At 45.5% G+C, this 18201-nt stretch overlaps 1 protein-coding gene and 2 non-coding genes across 3 annotated transcripts; all 3 read left to right on the plus strand.

Annotated features, from left to right (window-relative positions):
• The first annotated feature begins 225 nt into the window (after positions 1-225).
• Positions 226-298, plus strand: trnaf-gaa (transfer RNA phenylalanine (anticodon GAA)). Its single transcript has one exon. It is a non-coding gene; the product is annotated as a tRNA-Phe (tRNA).
• A 2849-nt stretch (positions 299-3147) lies between these two features.
• trnak-cuu (transfer RNA lysine (anticodon CUU)) lies at positions 3148-3220 on the plus strand. Its single transcript has one exon. It is a non-coding gene; the product is annotated as a tRNA-Lys (tRNA).
• Positions 3221-8134: 4914 nt separating this feature from the next.
• On the plus strand, positions 8135-11541 carry LOC137335612 (zona pellucida sperm-binding protein 4-like). The gene is made up of 9 exons (XM_068000918.1): positions 8135-8372; positions 8989-9167; positions 9237-9334; positions 9410-9543; positions 9624-9813; positions 10021-10168; positions 10325-10397; positions 11172-11285; positions 11360-11541. The coding sequence occupies exons 1-9, from the start codon at positions 8150-8152 to the stop codon at positions 11506-11508; spliced, it is 1308 nt and encodes a 435-aa protein (XP_067857019.1). The 5' UTR covers positions 8135-8149; the 3' UTR covers positions 11509-11541.
• Positions 11542-18201: the final 6660 nt, after the last annotated feature.

Raw genomic sequence — 18201 nt, forward strand, 5'->3', positions numbered from 1 at the left:
GGTACCGATCTTCCTCCCACAAACTGGGTGTGGACGTATGAGTGCGCTGTTGATTTATAAACTTTGGTAGTTTACGTATGACAACGATGTTTATATATGAACTGTGGGTGTATCTCTACGAGTACGATGTTAAAATATGAATTGTGGAATGAACAGGAGGGGCAATTCCTCCTGGGGTTATATTTTCTTCCACGACAATAACACAAAGTAATCGTTGGGTACAGAGCCGAAATAGCTCAGTTGGGAGAGCGTTAGACTGAAGATCTGAAGGTCCTTGGTTCAATCCCGAGTTTCGGCAGTTTTTGTTTGTTTACTTTCTTCTTCCTTGCTTCGATTCTCGGATTTATTTGCAGTGAAATTTAATTCCCGCCACTGAAGGATTGGGGATTGAATAGAGAGACATCAAGGATGGGAATTATTTATATCGTTTGTATTTGGCTGTTATTTCACTGTTACCTTCTGCCTTTTTCTCTTGGTTTTGTCTCTCTCGGTGCCAGGTGACTATTTGATTTGTCCGAAACTGTTCCATTTACCACACCTCGGGGCGGTCAGACCCGCTCTGTCTGTCTGTTGCTGCTGATGATCATTAATGGGAACAGGCCGCGAGTTAAACGTTTATATGCAAATTGGAGAAAGACAAATCAAGAGAAAGACGTGTTTATCCTGCCCAGGGGAAAAGTTACAACGGATGTTATTCAAAAACGGTCCCCGTGAATTTTTCTGTTGATTTTCTTTTTAAAGCTTCGATTTCAAAAGTTACAAAAACGCGAAATAAATAAAGTAAATTACAAGAATCGAGTCCGTGATCATTATGTTACAGTATACTCTTTGCAAACGAGTTAACCGGCCGTACCAACGGCACATTAGGCTGTTTAATTAATTTTTGTGCCTGCAGCGATTTCTGTACTTGGACCCCTAAATCTCTCTGCTCCTCCACAGCACCGAGTTTCTCACCATTTAGAAAATACTCTGATTTATCTTTCTTAGATTTAAAGTGTATGACCTCGGTCTCCCCCACATTGAACACTATTTGCCACAGTTTTGTCCACACACTTAATCTATCAATTCCCACTTTTCAATTTCCTGCTACCATCTGCGTTTCTTAATGCGTCACCAGAAGGCTGCGTGTTCAAAACACGGGGTAACCGTTGCCTTTAGAGCTGATAGGGTTCTGTATCGTTCCGGAATGAATGTTTCATCTGCTTTTTCTCAATAAACAGAACCTTGCTCTAAATTCTGGTTCTCTGGATCTCAAATTTGAGCAAATCGTTTCATTTTGCCCTCGACTTTTGATCTTGTGCTGCGGATGAAACTTTTGCAAAGAGGGAGAATAAGTCCCCAAATCGCCCCACGTGTATCTCAAACGCGTTGGGAAGAAGTTCTGTGTAAACAATCAGGAATTTAAAGGCACCTCAATGACCTGCACTTTCATTGAATGACTTTTTTTCGCCATTGGAATCGACGAGAAATCGCTGTCGGCTTTCATCTCACTGAAGTGCAGAGTGTGGCCGCCTTGTATCGGTAAACGTGTTAGTGACGATTTTGGGTTAAGCACGGGTCGCGTTTATTTCTGAAATCTCACCAAGCACCGGGAAAAAGAAACTTAGAATCAAACTGTCACTGTAAGTGATGAATTGAAGGGAATATCGCTCCAAACAGATCTGGACAATGTGCAGCGCAGCCGCACAGGAGTTCCAAATCCACCCTCTCGCCACTCGGCAATCGCATTAACTGAACTTTACTCTGGCCCGTGTCACCGCGCTGAAATCGAGTCTTTCTCGGCCACATTTTTTCTTAACATAATAATTACTGATTTAAGAGTGAAAATTGTCGTCCACTTCACTGCAAGTGCAAGAGACAACTTTGTAGACACCGTGTAGTGTCATAGACCTGCTGGTTTGTCCTGCTCATTTCATCTCATCTCATTTTCCGCAAACCTGAATATTACTGGAACAGAGAATGGCGAATCACAGCTCAAAAATCAATCCTCTCTTCCACGAGCGCACTGAGTCTTTCAACATACAGGTGCTAATGGCAAGGTGAGTTTAATTTTCAGAAATAATACAGCACAGATTTTCACTCGTGCAAGCTGCACACATTTTATTTTGGAAAAGTAAACTGATTGGAAGAAAGCTGTTACATTGAGCGCGGCAACCTGAAGCGTCAGCTCGATGAATTCGTCCTTGAACATTTGCAAGTTCTGTTTCTGTGGCGCAATTGGTTAGCGCGTTTCGCTGCGAACTGAAAAGTTGGTCGTTAGAGGACACGAAGGCAACCTTTTACCTTAACATTCATTGTCTCGCAAATTCTTGGGTTCGAATGTGTGTCTTGTCTGCCAGAAAATGTACCGCAAACATTGCCAGCTGAGTGCGTCTGATTTTCCACCATTTATTCTGCGGTTGGATAACAGGCATATGAAAAATATCCAAAAAAACGAGGTTGGCTTGAACGAAGTCGGAATACATCTTGACAGCGAAGGTTCGAAGGTTGCAAGCGAGCTCCTTCACACTGACATAGATATTTCTGCAGTGAGCGACATCAGACTGTTTCCACAATGAATGTCACTCCCTTTATTTTGGAAAAGTGAAATGGTATTCACATTCCGACTGGTTTCAGTTGATTTGTGAGAGATCGCTAAAGGATCAATCTCCGGTGAAGACGGCCTTTTTGTCTCTCTCTGTTGGCCGAATCCAAAATGAAATTGGAGCTGGACTAATCATGCAAGAAATCAGGAATCACTTTAGCAAACAAAATACGGCCGAAAGCTGGAACTCTCTCATCCCAAAGGTTGTGGATTGTGGTTCAATTCATAATTTGAAGTCTGATATTGACAGATCGTTTTTCGATTCGGGTACCAAGGAATATGAGTCCAAGACGGAGAAACAGAGATGAATTGCAGATCAACTCATGATCTAATTGAATGGGGCAGCAGGTTCGATGGGCTGAATGGCCTTCTCTTGTCCCGATGTTCCAATACTGCTCAGCGCGGAGCTGGACGAATGGTAAAAGACATCAGACGAACTCCAGAATGAAAAAAACGGGTGTTCAGAAGTCGATACCCTGAGATTGTGGAACGAACTGAACTCCTGCAGCAAAGCCAACAGTTGTCTCTCTGCAATGATAAGATGGGAAGAATTTCAGCAGTCGGCCCGGCTAGCTCAGTCGGTAGAGCATGAGACTCTTAATCTCAGGGTCGTGGGTTCGAGCCCCACGTTGGGCGATTTGTGTTCTACTTTTCACACTCGGTGATAAAATTTTTAAAGTGCAACCTCTTGTCTCCAGATTCGAAACAGGCACAACCCTGAGCTGTGTGAAAGGAAACCGTGAGCGTTGCCAAATATCCACTCCCTATCGATTCTACCTTCTCGTTCCCTCCACATGGGACACGGACAGGTTATCGGTTCAATTGGATTCACTTTTTGTTGTTATTAAAAATGTTGAAGGTCAGAAAATGTAATATTTAGGAGATGCCAACGCTGGAACAATTCGCCTCTCTGATACCTCCTGATCCCCCCTTACCCCATTTGATTCTCCCTGTGCTCCTTATCATCGCTGATCCGCTCTGTCTCTTACCTTCTCCGATACCCTCAGAGAGTCCATGATCCACTTTGAACCTTGTCAGCGCCATTCACCTGCTCTGATACCCATTGATTGCCCCTTACACAGATGCGCCCTGAGCCGCCTTACACTCTCCCATACTCGGCAGTCCTTCCCCTCTCTCAGATCTTAATACACTCTCTGATGCCATCTGACTGCCCGCTCTCGTCTTTGAGCCCACTTACACTCTCCGATGCCCTCTGATAGTACCTTCCCCTCTCTGAGATGCCCTTGCCCCAATGGATCGCCATTAAGAAGCGATTAGACGGCCTGAGGCCTTCTCAGAACCCATTACCGTCCCTGCTATCAAAGTGCGGTGTAACTTCACAGAAGGATCTACCGTTCTGTGTTAAGGATGAGATCCAGAGTTTGATCGGTCGCTGCTGCTTCCGCCTCTGAGAGCTCGATCGGCGGTCGGTACCGATCTTCCTCCCATAAACTGAGTGTGGATGTGTGAGTGCGCTGTTGATTTATAAACTTTGGTATTTTTCGTATGACAGCGATGTTTATATTTGAACTGTGGTTGTATCTCTATGAGTGTGATGTTTATATATGAATTGTGGGGTTTTATATATGACTGACTGCGATGTTTAATTATGAACTGTGGTTGGGTATATATGATTGCGATGTTTAAATATGAACTCTGGTTGGGTATATATGAGTGCGATGTTTATATATGAAGTGCGGTAATGAACAGGAAGAGCAAGGCGTCGCGGGGGTTATATTTTCATGCAGGACACTGAGGCAAAGTTGCATTTGCTGTGGGGTCAAAATCGCTGAGTTGGAATTGCGTTAAACTGAAGATCTAAAGGTTGTTCATTCAATCCCGGGTTTCGGCAGTTTTTGGTTATTTAGTTTCTTCTTCTTTGGGTCGATTCTCGCATTTATTTACAGTGAAGTTTGATTCCCGCCACTGAAGGATTTGGAACGGAATAGAGAGACATCAAGGATGGAAAATATTTCTATCGACTTGATATAGTTTTTATTTCTCTATTCCCCTCTATCTTTTTCTCTTGGTTTTGTCTCTCTCGATGCCGGGTGATTATTTGATTTGATTCACATCTCGGGGCGGTCAGACCCGCTCTGTCTGTCTGTTGCTGCTGATGATCATTAATGGGAACAGGCCGCGAGTTAAACGTTTCTCTGCAAACCTGAGAATGACAAATAAAAAGAAAGACGTGTTTCTCCGGCCCAGGGGTAAAGTTACAATGGATGTTATTCAAAAAACTGTCCCCGTCACTTCGTCTGAGGCCCCATTTGTGAAGCTCGGTTTTAAAATCATATAAACCCGAATCAAAGCCCCTTATCAGCTCATACAGGAATCAAACCGCGATCGTGATATTATGGCAGGTCTAAGCAAGCTAACGAACCGTTGCTTACATCCCATTAACGATTTTCAATCGTTTTTGTACCTATAGTGGTTGGTTGCGGTTTCTGTGCACGGACCCCGAAATCTCTCTGAACCTCCACAGTTCCCAGCTTCTCACCATTGAGAAAATACTCTCATTTATCTTTCTTAGATTTAAATGAATGACCTCGCTCTCCCCCACATTGAACTCTATTTGCCGCAGTTTTTGCCACTCACTGAATCTGTCAATTCACACTTTTCAACTTCTTGCTTCTATCTTCATTACTTATTGCTCCCCCAGAAGGCTGCGTGTTCAAATTACGCCGGGTTACAGTTGCTTTTTGAGCTGATAGGATTCTGGATCTTTCCAAAATAAATGTTTTTTTTTGCTTTTTCTCAACAAACAGAACCTTGCTCTAAAGTTTGGTTTCTTTGTTCGCCGGTTTCAGGGAGGTGTCTCATTTTGCACTCGACTTTTGATCTTGAACTGCGGTTGAAACTTTCGCAAAGAGGGAGAAGTCCCCAAATCGCTTGAGCTGAATCTCAAACGCTTTGGGAAGAAGTTCAGTGCGAACAATCAGGAATTTAAAGGCACCTCAATGACCTGCACTTTCTTTGAATGAGTTTTCTTCGCCATTTCATTCAACCGTGAAATCGGCCTCGGCTTTCATCTAACTGAAGTGAAGAGTGTGGCCGCCTTGTATCTGTCAGTGTGTAAGTGACGAGTTTGGGGTCAGTATGGCTCGCGTTCCATTTTGAAATCTCACCAAGCACCAGAAAAAAGAAACTTAGAATCCAACTGTCCCTGTAAGTGATGAACTGAAGTGAATATTGCTCTAAGCAGATCTGGACAATGTGCAGCGCAGCCGCACGGGAGTTCCAAATCCACCCTCGCACCACTCGGCAATCAGAGAAACTTAACTTTACTCTGGCCCAGTGGCACCGCGCTGAAATCAAGTCTTTCTCGGCCACATATTTTCCTAACATCACAGTTACTGGTTTAAGAGTGAAAACTGCCGTCCGCTTCACTGTAAGTGCAAGAGACAACTTTGTCGATACCGTGTAGTGTCACAGACCTGCTCGTTGGACCTGCTCATTTAATCTCATCTCATTACCTGCAAACCGAAACATTACTGGAATAGAGAATGGTGAATCACAGCTCGAAAAATCAATCCTCTCTACTACTGGGTGACCGAGTCTTCCAACATACAGGCATTTAGGGACAAGGGGAGTTTGATGTTCAGAAATAAGACGGCAACGATTTTCACTCGTGCAAGCTGCACACCCTTTATTTTGGAAAAGTAAACTGATGGCAAGACAGCTGTTTCATTGATCGTTGAAAGCTGAATTAGCTCGGTGAATTAGTGGTTCAGAAGGGCAAACGTCGTGTCTCTGTGGCGCAATTGGTTAGCGCGTCTGGCTATTAACTGAAAAGTTCGTGCTTTGAGCCCACCCGCGGATGACAGAGAGCTTTCATCTTAACATTCGTTGTTTCGCATTTCCCGGTTTCGAATGTGTGTTCTGTTTTTATGAAAATGTACCGTAAACATTGCCAGTTGAGCGCGGCTGATCTTCCACCATTTAATCTGCGGCCGGATAACAGGCATTTGAGGTCCAGTTTTGAGCTTCCAGATCTGTTCGCACAACACGCTGATTGGTGTTCTCAGTGCGAAGACGGGACTTGGTCTCCACGGGGACTGTGCGGTGGTCACTCCCACCAATACTGTCATGTACAGATGCATTTCCGACAGGTAGATTTGTGAGGACGAAGTCAAGTAAATTTTTCCCCTCGTGTTGGTTCGCTCACCATCTGCTGCAGGCCCAGTCTGGCAGCTTTGTCCTTCAGGACTCGGCCAGTAGTCGTGCTACCGAGCCACTCTTGGTGATGGACATTGAAGTCCCCCACTCAGAGTACCTTCTGTGGCCCTTGCTACCCTCAGCGCTTTCTCCAAGTGGTGCTCAACATGGAGGAGGACTGATTCATCAGCTGAGGGAGGGCGGTTGGTGGTAATCAGCAGGAGGTTTCCTTGCTCATGTTTGACCTGATGCCATGAGATTTGCATTTGGTCCAGAGTCAATGTTGAGGACTGCCAGGGCCATTCCCTCCTGACTGTATATCACTGCACCGCCACCTCTGGTTTGTCTGTCCTGCCAGTGGGACAGCACATACCCAGGGATTGTGATGGAAGAGTCACGGACCTCTGCTGAAAGGTATGATTCTGTGAGTATGGCTATGTCAGGCTGTTGCTTGACTGCTCTCCCAATTTTGGCACTGGTCCCCAGATTTTAGTGAGGAGGACATTGCAGGGTCAACTGGGCTTGGGTGCCTTTTTCATGTCCAGTTTTATTCTTAGTATGACTTTTCTTAAACGAGTTTTTACAACTGAATGGCTTGCTAGGCCATTTCAGAGGGCAATTACGAATCAATCACATTGCTGTGGGCCTGAAGTCACATCATAGGCCAAACGGGTAAGGACGGCAGGTTTCCTTCTCTGAAGGACATTAGTGAACCAGATGGGATTTATTTATGACAATCCGGTCGTTTCATCGCCAGCATTACTGATTTTAATTCCAGATTTTAATTAATTAATTGAATTTAAATTCCCCAGCTGCCGTGGCAGAATTTGAACTTATGACACGTAGATTATTCGTCCAGGCCTGCTAGATTACAAGGTCAGTAACATAACCACTAATGCTACCGTACTGTATCTGGACAATAACATATTGATTTGACTCTGTTTATTAATTAGTATTAAAAAACCCGCATTCCCACGGGTCACACTGAGATGGGGCCTATTTTTAATAAACTACTAAAGGTGACGTTGGGTCTAAGAAATAAAGGTGACTAAAAAAGCAAAATAGAAACTAATAATGTGATTTGGTTCCAGTTTCGTTTAATTTTGTGATGAAGAAATAAAGGTATCAAGGGGGAAAAAAACAACAATTTCAATGCAACCAAACAAAAAGTCCGGGGGCGAATTGTGCAGCTGTCGTTGGACCCAGTCTCACCTTTTTTCTTCCATTAAAAACAGGCCCATCTCCGTGTGAGCCGTGCGAATGCTGGTTGATGTTCCGGAGCCCGTGGGCCTCGGACTGTGCCTGAGGCTGATTGGCACATTCATTTAGTGCCAATTAACAGCGCTGCGATAAAAAGAGGGAGTCGGTTCGCCATTCTCACGTACCTGAGAGAGTTTGTTTGTTATAATGGAGGGTTTGGGGATTCTTGGTTTGTTACTTGTTGTAATCTGTTCAGCTCAGCCGCCCTCTTTCCTTTTCCCCGCCGATAAATGTTGGCTGTCTCCCAAAAACCGCAAAGACTGCGGATTTCCGGGAATTGAAGCCAGTGAGTGTGTGCAGAGAGGCTGCTGCTTTGATGCGGGGAACCGGGATGCACCGCCGTGTTTCTATTCACTGGACAGTCTTCCAGGTGGGTGTATTCTCAGTCCGTTTATATTCTGGGCCAGGACTTTCCAGGTTCACCCGCAATCTAGCTGTACTAGGGGTTTCCCTGTACAGTTTCCTCTTTCTCCTTCCTGTCATGCAACGTCAGTTGGAATTTCAAACCTTTCCAGTCCGGAGAGTGGAAATGGTGGTGTGATTGAGTCTCTAATCCCGCAGAGTATAATTGATTGTGGGATTGGGGGCTGGTAATCAAACAAAGGGAAATAATTAATCGGCCTTTGACACAATATCTGCAGTTAGAATCATTCCGCCGTTGCTCGGTGACTTGGGACTCACACTGGTTGAATTCTGCCCGGTGCAATTGTCCAGGTAGTGGGGGGGGGGGGGGGGCAGAGTGAATGAGCCCCGGCCCCTGCTGCCACTGATCATTTGAATTTGATGTTCAATTTCTATCGGAGTTGCGGGCAATTTTAATCCAAGCAGCGTGGTGACGAGCTGTAATTGGTCAACTGGTTTCCATTAGACAGATAAGGGGACGGGATAGAAACTGAAACATGGATGGGGTTTGTCCCCTTTCCTGTAACGGTTCCCTTGACCCTCCCCGTGGGTCAACTAACCGCCTTTCATTGACTCTCTTGCAGTCTGCACCAAGGATGGGCAGGTCCTCATCGCTATCTCCAAGGATTTGACGCTGCCTCCTGTAAACCTGACAACGGTCCATCTGAAGGATGGAGAAGGAGCTGAGTGCAATCCGATCGTGGCCTCTGCAGACACTGTGCTCTTTCAGTTCGCCGTCACTGAATGTGGCGCTACTCAGCGGGTAGGTATTGTGGGCTGGGAGTCCCATCAATGGCTCAGTTCGGGAATGATGGTCTTCTGTCTCTTGTAGCTGGACGGCATGAACATCCTGTATGAAACGGATGTGTTGGGTGAGTTTGAGATCTTGGATGGCGCTTTGGGATCGGTGACCCGGGACAGCCCTTTCAGGTGAGAATAGGAGCACATTCAGCGGGCAGAGACAGTGAGTACCTGAATTCTTCAGCCGTGTCCGTTCTCTTGCAGGCTCCATGTCCAGTGCAGTTACAAGGGAAGCCAGGAGTCTGATCTGCAGGTGAAGCCCAGAGTTTACACCCTTTCTCCACCACTGCCAGCCACTGAGGCCGGGATCCTGCTTCTGGAGCTGAGAATAGCGAGAGGTAACGAGTGCTCGCTGATATTAGTGTCCAACTTCAGGCTCTCTCCAAATAGTGCCCACCCTTCATTTTTCTCTTTTCAGATGGTGGTTACCGGAGCTGGTATGTGGCCAGTGACTACCCGATCCTGAGTGTGCTCCGGGACCCCGTGTTTGTGGAGGTTCGTGTTCTGAACCGGAACGATCCGTCCCTTGTGCTGCTGCTCAATGACTGCTGGGCGACCCCCACTGGCGAGCCGTATTCGGGGCTCCGATGGGACCTCCTGGTGGAGAGGTGAGGGAGCGAGTGAGGGGGCTTGGGGCAGTGTGGGGATTGGGGAGGGGGCGATATGGGCGGGGATTAATACAGAAATCATTACTTCAGTCCGGGTTAGTGATTGGGGAAATATTCCTTCGAATTTGCTATTTTGTTCCAGACGCTGGTATAATTGGTTTCATGTAAACCTATAACCGTGTGACTCCCCCTCTGTCTCTGTTCCAGGTGCCCCTTTGCTGGTGATAACTACAAAACCCGCCTCCTACCAGTAAACGCTGCTTCCCATTTGCTGTTCCCAACTCACCATAATCGTTTTGTAGTCAGCACGTTCACTTTCTGGGAACGAGTTTCGGGCCGGGCTCTGTCCGGGGAGGTGAGTTTCCTTCAGTGCTTCTTTCCCGGTCACTTTGTATCACCTGCTCCCCGGGCTTAAGAAGTGAGCAGGCCCCTGTTTTTCGGTTGGCTGCAGAAGCATTGATCTCCTGACTGGGAGCTGTGGGATTGACCATACCGCACTGTCTCTCTGCAGGTTTATTTCCACTGCAGTGCTGAGGTTTGCTACCCTTCCACTCGAGAGAACTGCACGGCTCCCTGCAGCCCCAGTAAGTACCTGTGATATGAATAGAAACTAAACGCTGATGGGGAGGGTTGGGTGTGGGACATCTGTACATGGGGCTCCCTCAGCAAGAGGCCGAACACTGGGCACATGGTTAATGTCCAGAATCTGGCGGGTCTGGGAACTTGTCCATTTCCATTCGGTGCAGGTTTCCATTCGAATAGCAATCTAGGGCAGCGGGTCTGAGCACATCTTGCACCAGGTCAGTAATTGTGAAGGATGCTCTCATCCTTGAGCTGGGATGAATGAGGTATTTTTGGTTCCTTGCTACTTGCCCGGATCCTGAGCTGCCCTCCTTGCCGACCCCTGAGGAGCAGAATCCTCCAATTGTTGGCACGAGTGTGTTCCACATCCGGTTCGGAATAGTCCACCCTTGGCCTTGGAGAACATTAAACCAGCATCTTACTATCATTCTGACACTTGGAATTCAGGGTGGAACCGAACGGATGTCCCGGGGCCGGACACCTGTCCAATTGAGTGTCTCATAAAACTGCGGGTCAAAGTAGTGCATCAAACAGTGTCTCCTTCACCAGGAGACCAGACTGGCCATTGTGGCAGCAGCAATTGCGAATTCTGCTCAGTTGGCACGTCCTTCTGAGAATCCGGATGGAATTATAGCCGGAACTGCGATCTCCAAACTCTGTCCGGTACCCAGGGCCCTGATGTGTTTTGCATGAGGCCATCTGATTCAGGATTTCCAGACAGATTAAGATTTAATCATTAACCATGAACTCTTGTCTCTTTCTCTCCTTCGCCCCAGAGAGGCGAAGAAGCGCCGATGACCGGTCTGGGGTATTGGTGACCGCTGATGGACCCATCCTTTTCCTGGAAGGTGAGGCGAGATTGGCTGCTCTGATCCACCAGGACGAGAAAGGTAAAGCAGGGAGCTCCAACCGTGTCTCGTGATGGAGTAACTGGTGCCCATCTAACCCTGGCTTCTCCCCACAGATACTGCTGTTGATTCCCCCTTCCGTGTTCCTGGATTAGCGGTTGGGGCAGCGCTGCTCTCCGTGGCCCTGTTGGTCGGGACTGTTGCTGTATGGAAAATGGAGCAGGGCCGCAGGGTGGGCTCCGAGTGCAGCTCCATGGAACTGTAGATGTCTGTTGGATAATAAAATCCTGTTATTGATGATTCTGGTCTCGTGTTATCTTCCAAATGCTCGCTGGGTTGTACTCTTTGCAGTGAGTTAACTTGATGTCTGGTTTGAGAATTGTTTTTGCTGCAGCCAACAATTGCAACATCCCCAATTCGGAATGAGATCCGGGTCAAAGCTGTGGTGGGTTTGTCGTAAAATGGTGTCGGGAAGGAATGACTCGTTCCCTTGCCTCTAACTCTGATCCTGTGGGTTGGGCCTGGGCCCATATCTCTGGAATTGCCTCTTCCCTAAGGGCATCGATTGACCAGTTTGCCAAGCCGGGAGAATGTTGGGCTCTCTCCTTGCACGACCACTGGCTGCTGGTCTCTCCGGCAACAGGAACAGGAGAATAGGCGAGATGATTGCGTGGCTACCGCGATGGTGTAGGAGGGAGGGATTTAAATTCGAGACTTTGGGACCGGTTCGGCGGAAGATGGGATGGGTAACACCGGACCAAGACTGATGTCCTCATGGGGGCTGTTTGCTAGTGCTGTTAGGGAAGGTTAAAACTAGAATGGCAGGGGGATGGGAACCAGAGCAGGAAGACGGAGGAGGGGGAAACAATGATAGAAACAAGACAGAACGGGAAGAAGCAATAGTGGCAGGCAGAGAAAACATGGTGATAAACAAATAGGGCCATAGTGCAAAATAATACTAAGCTGACTAGCAATCTTGAACAGTCTAAATGTGTTAATGTGCGGATCATTTGCAATAAGGTCGATGAATTTACAGCTCAGATAGATATTAACGGGTATGATATAATTGCGATTATAGAGACATCCAGGGGTATTCAATATTTAGGAAGGACAGGCAAAAATGGAAAGGAGGTGGGGTAGCGTTATTGGTAAAGGAGGAAATCAATGCAATAGTGAGTAAGGATATTGGCTCGGAAAATCACGATGTGGAATCTGTATGGATGGGGTTAACACCAAGGAGCAGAAAACGTTGGTTGGGGTTGTTTATTGGCCCCAAACAGTAGTGGAGGGCATTAAACAGGAAATTAGAGACACAGGTAAGAAAGGTAAAACATAATCTGACTTAAATTTACATACAGCTTGGTCAAACCAAACTAGCAATAATAAAGTGGGGGAGGAATTCCTGGAGTCTAGAAATAAATCATGTACACTCATACATTGATGAACCAACTAGCGAACAGGTGATCCTAGATTGGGTATTGTGCGATGAGAAAGGATTGATTAACAATCTTGTGCGGGCTCGCTTAGGGAAGAGCGACCATTACATGATAGAATTCCTCATTAAGATGGAGAGTGAAGTCGTTAAATCCGAAACTAGGGTACTGAATCTAAATGAAGGAAATTACGAAAGTGAGTTGGCTAGGATAGATTGGAGAACTTGACAAAAAGGGATGACGGTGGACAGGCAATGGCTAATATATGAAGAACATGTGGAGAAATTATAACAATTATTAATTCCTGTCTGGCACAAAAATAAAACAGGAAAGGTGGCTCTACCGTGGCTTACAAAAGAAATTAGCCATTAGTATTCGTTCCAAAGAGGAGACATATAAAATTGCCAGAAAAAGCTGCAGGCCTGAGGATTGGGAGCAGTTTAGAATTCAGCAAAGGAGGACTAAGAGGGGGAAAAGTAGAGTATGAGTAAACTAGCCGGCAACACAAAAACTGACTGCAAAAGGTTCTATAAATGTCAAGAGAAAAAGATGAGTGAAGACAAATGTAGGTCCCTTACAGTCAATTGCGGAACAAAGAAATGGGAGAACAATTAAACACATACTTTGGTTCTGTCTTCAAAGGAGGACACAAACAACCTTCCAGAAATGTTAGGGAAGTAAGGGTCCACTGAGGGAGAAACTGAAGGAAACCAGGATTAGTTTTAAAGAAAAAGTGCTCGGGAAATTAATGGGGCTAAAAAATCTACATCCCAGAGTACGAAACGAAATGGCCCTGGAACTCGTGCATGCATTGGTGATCATCTTCCAAAATTCTACTGACTCGAACGGTTCCTACAGATTGGAGGGTGGCAAATGTAACCCCACTATTGAAAAAACGAGGAAGAAAAAACAGGGAATTAAAGATCAGTTCGCTTAACATCAGTCGTGGGGAAAATGCTCGAGTCTATTTTAAAAGATGCGATAACAGAACGCTTGGAGGGCATTAACGGGATTGGACAAAGTCAGCATGGGTTTATGAAAGGGAAATCATGCTTAACAAATCTACTGGACTTTTTTGAGGAGGTAACTTGTAGAATAGATAGGGGTGAACCAGTGGATGTGGTGTACTTGGATTTTCAGAAGGCTTCTGATAAGGTCCCACACAAGAGGTTAGTGTGCAAAATTAATGCACATGGGATAGGGGGAATATACTGGCATGGATTGAGAATTGGTTGACAGACAGGAAAGAGTAGGAATAAATGGGTCTTTTCCCGGGTGGCAGGCAGTGACCAGTGGGGTACCGCAGGGATCAGTGCTTGGGGCCCAGCTATTCACAATATATATCAATGATTTGGATGAGGGAACGTAATGTAACATTTCCAAGTTTGCAGATGACACAAAGCTGGGGTGGAATGTGAGCTGTGAGGAGGATGCAGAGGCGGTCCAATGTGATTTCGACAAGTTGGGTGAGTGGGCAAGAACATGGCAGATGCAGTATAACGTGGATAAATGAGGTTATCCACTTTGGTTGTAAAAACAGAAATGCAGATTATTATCTGAATGGTGATAGATTGGGAAAATGGGGAGGTGCAACGAGACCTGGGTGTCCTTGTACACCAGTCGCTGAAAGCGAGCATTCAGATGCAGCAAGCAGTTAGGAAGGCGAATGGTATGTTGGCGTTCATTTCAAGAGGATTTGAGTACAGGAGCAGGAATGTCTTACTGCAGTTGTACAGGACCTTGGTGAGACCACATCTGGAGTATTGTGTGCAGTTTTGGTCTCCATATCTGAGGAAGGATGTCCTTGCCATGGAGGGAGTGCAATGAAGGTTTCCCAGACTGATTCCTGGGATGGCAGGATGATGTATGACTAGGCCTGTATTCACTAGCGTTTAGAAGAATGAGGGGTGATCTCATCGAAACATATAAAATTCCAACAGGACTAGACAGACTAGATGCAGGGAGGATGTTCCCGTTGGTTGGGGAGTCCAGAACCAGGGGTCACAGTCTCAGGATAGGGGGTATGTCATTTTGAACCAAGATGAGGAGAAATTTCTTCGCTGAGGCTGGTGAACCTGTGGAATTCTCTACCACAGCAGGCAGTGGAGGCCAAGTCATTAGATGTATTCAAGAAGGAGATAGATATATTTCTTAATGTTCAAGGGATCTGCGGAAAAAGCGGGAACAGGGTGCTGAGTTAGACATCAGCCATTATAATTTTGAATGGCGGAGCAGGCCCGAAGGGCCGAATGATCTACTTTTGCTCTTATTTTCTATGTTTCTATGAAATTGATAAAGATAAAACAGTCTGAACCCCCAACAGAATATGACGTGTAGCATAGATATTAATGAGAGGAAGTGAGAAGCGTTCCCGTGGATTGGCTCCATGGCTCAGTTGGTTAAAGAACTCCGGTCCTGGATTCAACTCCCCGTGGTGCTTTTGTGGAATTTATGAAATGTAATGAATTTGACCAGCAAAAACAGCGTGCGGTGTTTGTACTTTGTTCAGGGTCCAATACGGAACTTCTCAGAATATCTCTTCAAAATGCCCTTTTATTTTACAGACTGACCTCTCATAGAATGTGAGCGTAACATCTTAACGTAAGGACAAGTTTTTGTTTCTGGGCTCGTTGAGGTCGGGGTATAATTCTCGATTCGAGGTTCATATTCCGGAGAATCCCCATTTTAGCCTGAGAATTTTTATCTTTAGTTGCGGTTCAGACTTTGCAAAGAGGGAAAAGAAGTCCCCAAATCACACCACCTCAATCTCAAACGCCTTCGGAAGAAATTCAGTTCAAACAATCACTACCTTTCAAGGCACGTCAATGACCTACACTTTCATTGAACGAGCTTTGCTTGCAATTGCATTCGACCTTGAAACCGGTCTGGCCTTTCATCTCATTGAAGCAGAGTCTGGCCGCTTTATATCTGTGAGCATGTCATTGACGAGGTTTGCTTTGATATTGGTCTCTTTCAATTTTAAAAATTTCACCAAGCCTCAGGGAAAAGAAACCGAAAATCGAATTGTCACTGCAAGTGAAGAATTGAAGGGATTGGTGCAACAAGCAGATCTGGAAAATGCACAGTGCGGTCGCTCAGGAATTTCAAATCCACCCTCTCGCCACTCAGCGATCATATTAACTGAACTTTACACTGGCCTTGTGTCACCGCGCTGAAATCGAGTATTTCTCCGGCACGTTTCTCTTAACTTCACAGTTGCTGCTTTAAGAGTGAAGACCAGCTCGTTGGATTTTCACTCCTGCAAGCTTCAACCATTCATTTTGGAGAAGTAAACTGACAGTAGACAGCTGTTATATTGGTGGCTGCAATCTTAAAGTTTAGCTCAGTAAATTATTGGTTTAGCAGGTGATCTCTTCGTCTGTTTCGGTGGTGCTATCACTTAGCGAGAAAGTTTGATGGTTCGAACCCTTATTTCATTTTCCCTAAGGATTCATCGCCTCAAATTTCCAGGGTTTCAATGTGTGTTTGGTCTGCAAGAAAATGTTTCGTGATCATAGCCGGCTGCACAGGGCTGATATTCCACCACTTACCCTGTGGTCGGAGAGCAGGCACATGAAACATATAAAGGAATGGAACATTGGCTTCACGGAAATCACAATTCAGAACCCATTTCTTTTAATCGGGTTTATTTTAAATCAGTTAACGCCTGCCTTAAATAGTTGACTCAGGACTGTCTCACAAACAGGTTAAATCTTCATAGAATAATTACCACAGTCATTTTTAGACTGGACGCCCGACGGCGACTTTGCTGTCAGTGAAGAGAGCCGGGAAAGACCAAAGTGCCGTTTACCACTCTCAGTGTGGCCCTGAAGGACTGTGTCCAGGCAGAAGTTCTGTTCCCAAAGGCCGATCCTCCTCCCAGATTGTCCTTTCTGAGCTCTCGCCAGGTGATGCTAAACACTCAGGTGGGAAAAACCAAAATCCACAACAAGGTGTTTAAAACAAAGCTGATTTATTTAACAGATATCCAGAATATTAAACTCCAGCTCAGTTATAGGGGTTATTAATATCAGCAGTCCTGGATGCGATTAACAGCAGAATCCAAGCCCTGCAATCAGATGTGAACTCGCTGGTGTCTCAGCACGTCTGATGATTGAGCGAATCCTCCACACACGGATCACAGAATCATAGAAAGTTACAGAACAGAAGGAAGCCATTCAGCCCATCGTGTCTGTACCGACCGAAAAAGAGCTATCCAACTTAATCCCACTTTCCAACACTTGGTCCATAGACCTGTAGGTTACGGCACTTCAGATGCACATCCAAGTACTTTTTAAATGAGTTGAGGTTTTCTGCCTCGACCACCCTTTCAGACAGTGAGTTCCAGACCCTTAACACCCTCTCCGATTCTGTGTATCCTGTTACTTTTTCACTGCTGTCCGGAAGTCTATGAACAACTCCACCAACGTCTTGCATTCTATTCTGTTGCTAATTTCTACGCAAAGCCTTTCTACTGCGTGCTCACCTTTACTGATATCTCTTCTTTCTAATGCAGTAATAGTATCACTCCTAAATATCGCTACTCCACCGCCATTTCCAATGTCCCTATCCTTTCTAAACGGCTTATAACTTGAAAAATTTATCTGCCAGTTATGCCAAGTTTGTAGTCAGGTCTCAGTGATGAGCACTACGTCATGCACTATAAGCTGAATTTACGCTTCTAATTCACTTGTTTTATTTCTTATGCTACGTACATTAATGCATAGAACATTTAATTGGGCAATAGAACTTGTAACACCCTTATGCCCTGATGTTGTGTTTAACACACTTCGTAAATAATGTTGGTGAGCTGCAGACACAAGTGGTAACATCGGATTATGTTATAGTGTCAGTAATGGAGACCTGGCTCAAACAAGCGGAGGAATGGCCACTTAAATATTCCTGGCTGCAACGTATTCAGGAAAGGCAGGGAAAAAAGTGGGGGGCGGGGGTAGAGGGGAGCAGGCATTATTGATCAAAAATACTGTTACAGCGGTAGAAAGGGTCGCCATGCTTATGGGTTCAAAGGCAGAATCTTTTTGGTTAGAATCAAGGAACAATTGAGGAGCTATTACGCTGCTGGATGCATTCTACAGGCGACCAAATAGTGGGAAGGAGAAAGAGGAGCAAATTGGCAGGTAAATTGCAGAAAGATGCAATAATTTTAGAGTAGTGATAAAAGGGAACTTCATTTATCCGAATATAGACTGGGAAATAGCAGTGTAAAAGTAAAAGAGCGCGAGCAATTCCTGAAATGTGTACAAGAGAAATTTCTTAATCCGTATGTTTTCAGCCCAACGAGGAAGGAAGCAGTGTTGGATTTATTTAGGGGAAAGAAGTGGGGCAAGTGGAGCATGATTCTCTGGGGGAGCATTTGCAGCAGGTTTAGTGTAGTTATGGACAATGCAAGGAAAAATCAAGTATGAAAATACTCAACTGGGAAGAGCGAATTTCAGCGAGTTGAAAAGTGATCGGGTCCAGGTGGATTGGAATCAAAGATTGGCAGGTAAAACAGTAAATGAGCA

The sequence above is a fragment of the Heptranchias perlo genome, chromosome 20 (assembly GCF_035084215.1).
Source record: "Heptranchias perlo isolate sHepPer1 chromosome 20, sHepPer1.hap1, whole genome shotgun sequence".
NCBI classification, from domain to species: Eukaryota; Metazoa; Chordata; class Chondrichthyes; order Hexanchiformes; family Hexanchidae; genus Heptranchias; species Heptranchias perlo.

Coding starts and splice junctions, on each gene's coding strand:
- LOC137335612 (XM_068000918.1), top strand. CDS start 8,150: ATGGAGGGTTTGGGGATTCTTGGTTTGTTACTTGTTGTAATCTGTTCA. Junction 9,335..9,409: donor ACCCGGGACAGCCCTTTCAG/GTGAGAATAGGA, acceptor GTTCTCTTGCAG/GCTCCATGTCCAGTGCAGTT. Junction 9,544..9,623: donor GGAGCTGAGAATAGCGAGAG/GTAACGAGTGCT, acceptor TTCTCTTTTCAG/ATGGTGGTTACCGGAGCTGG.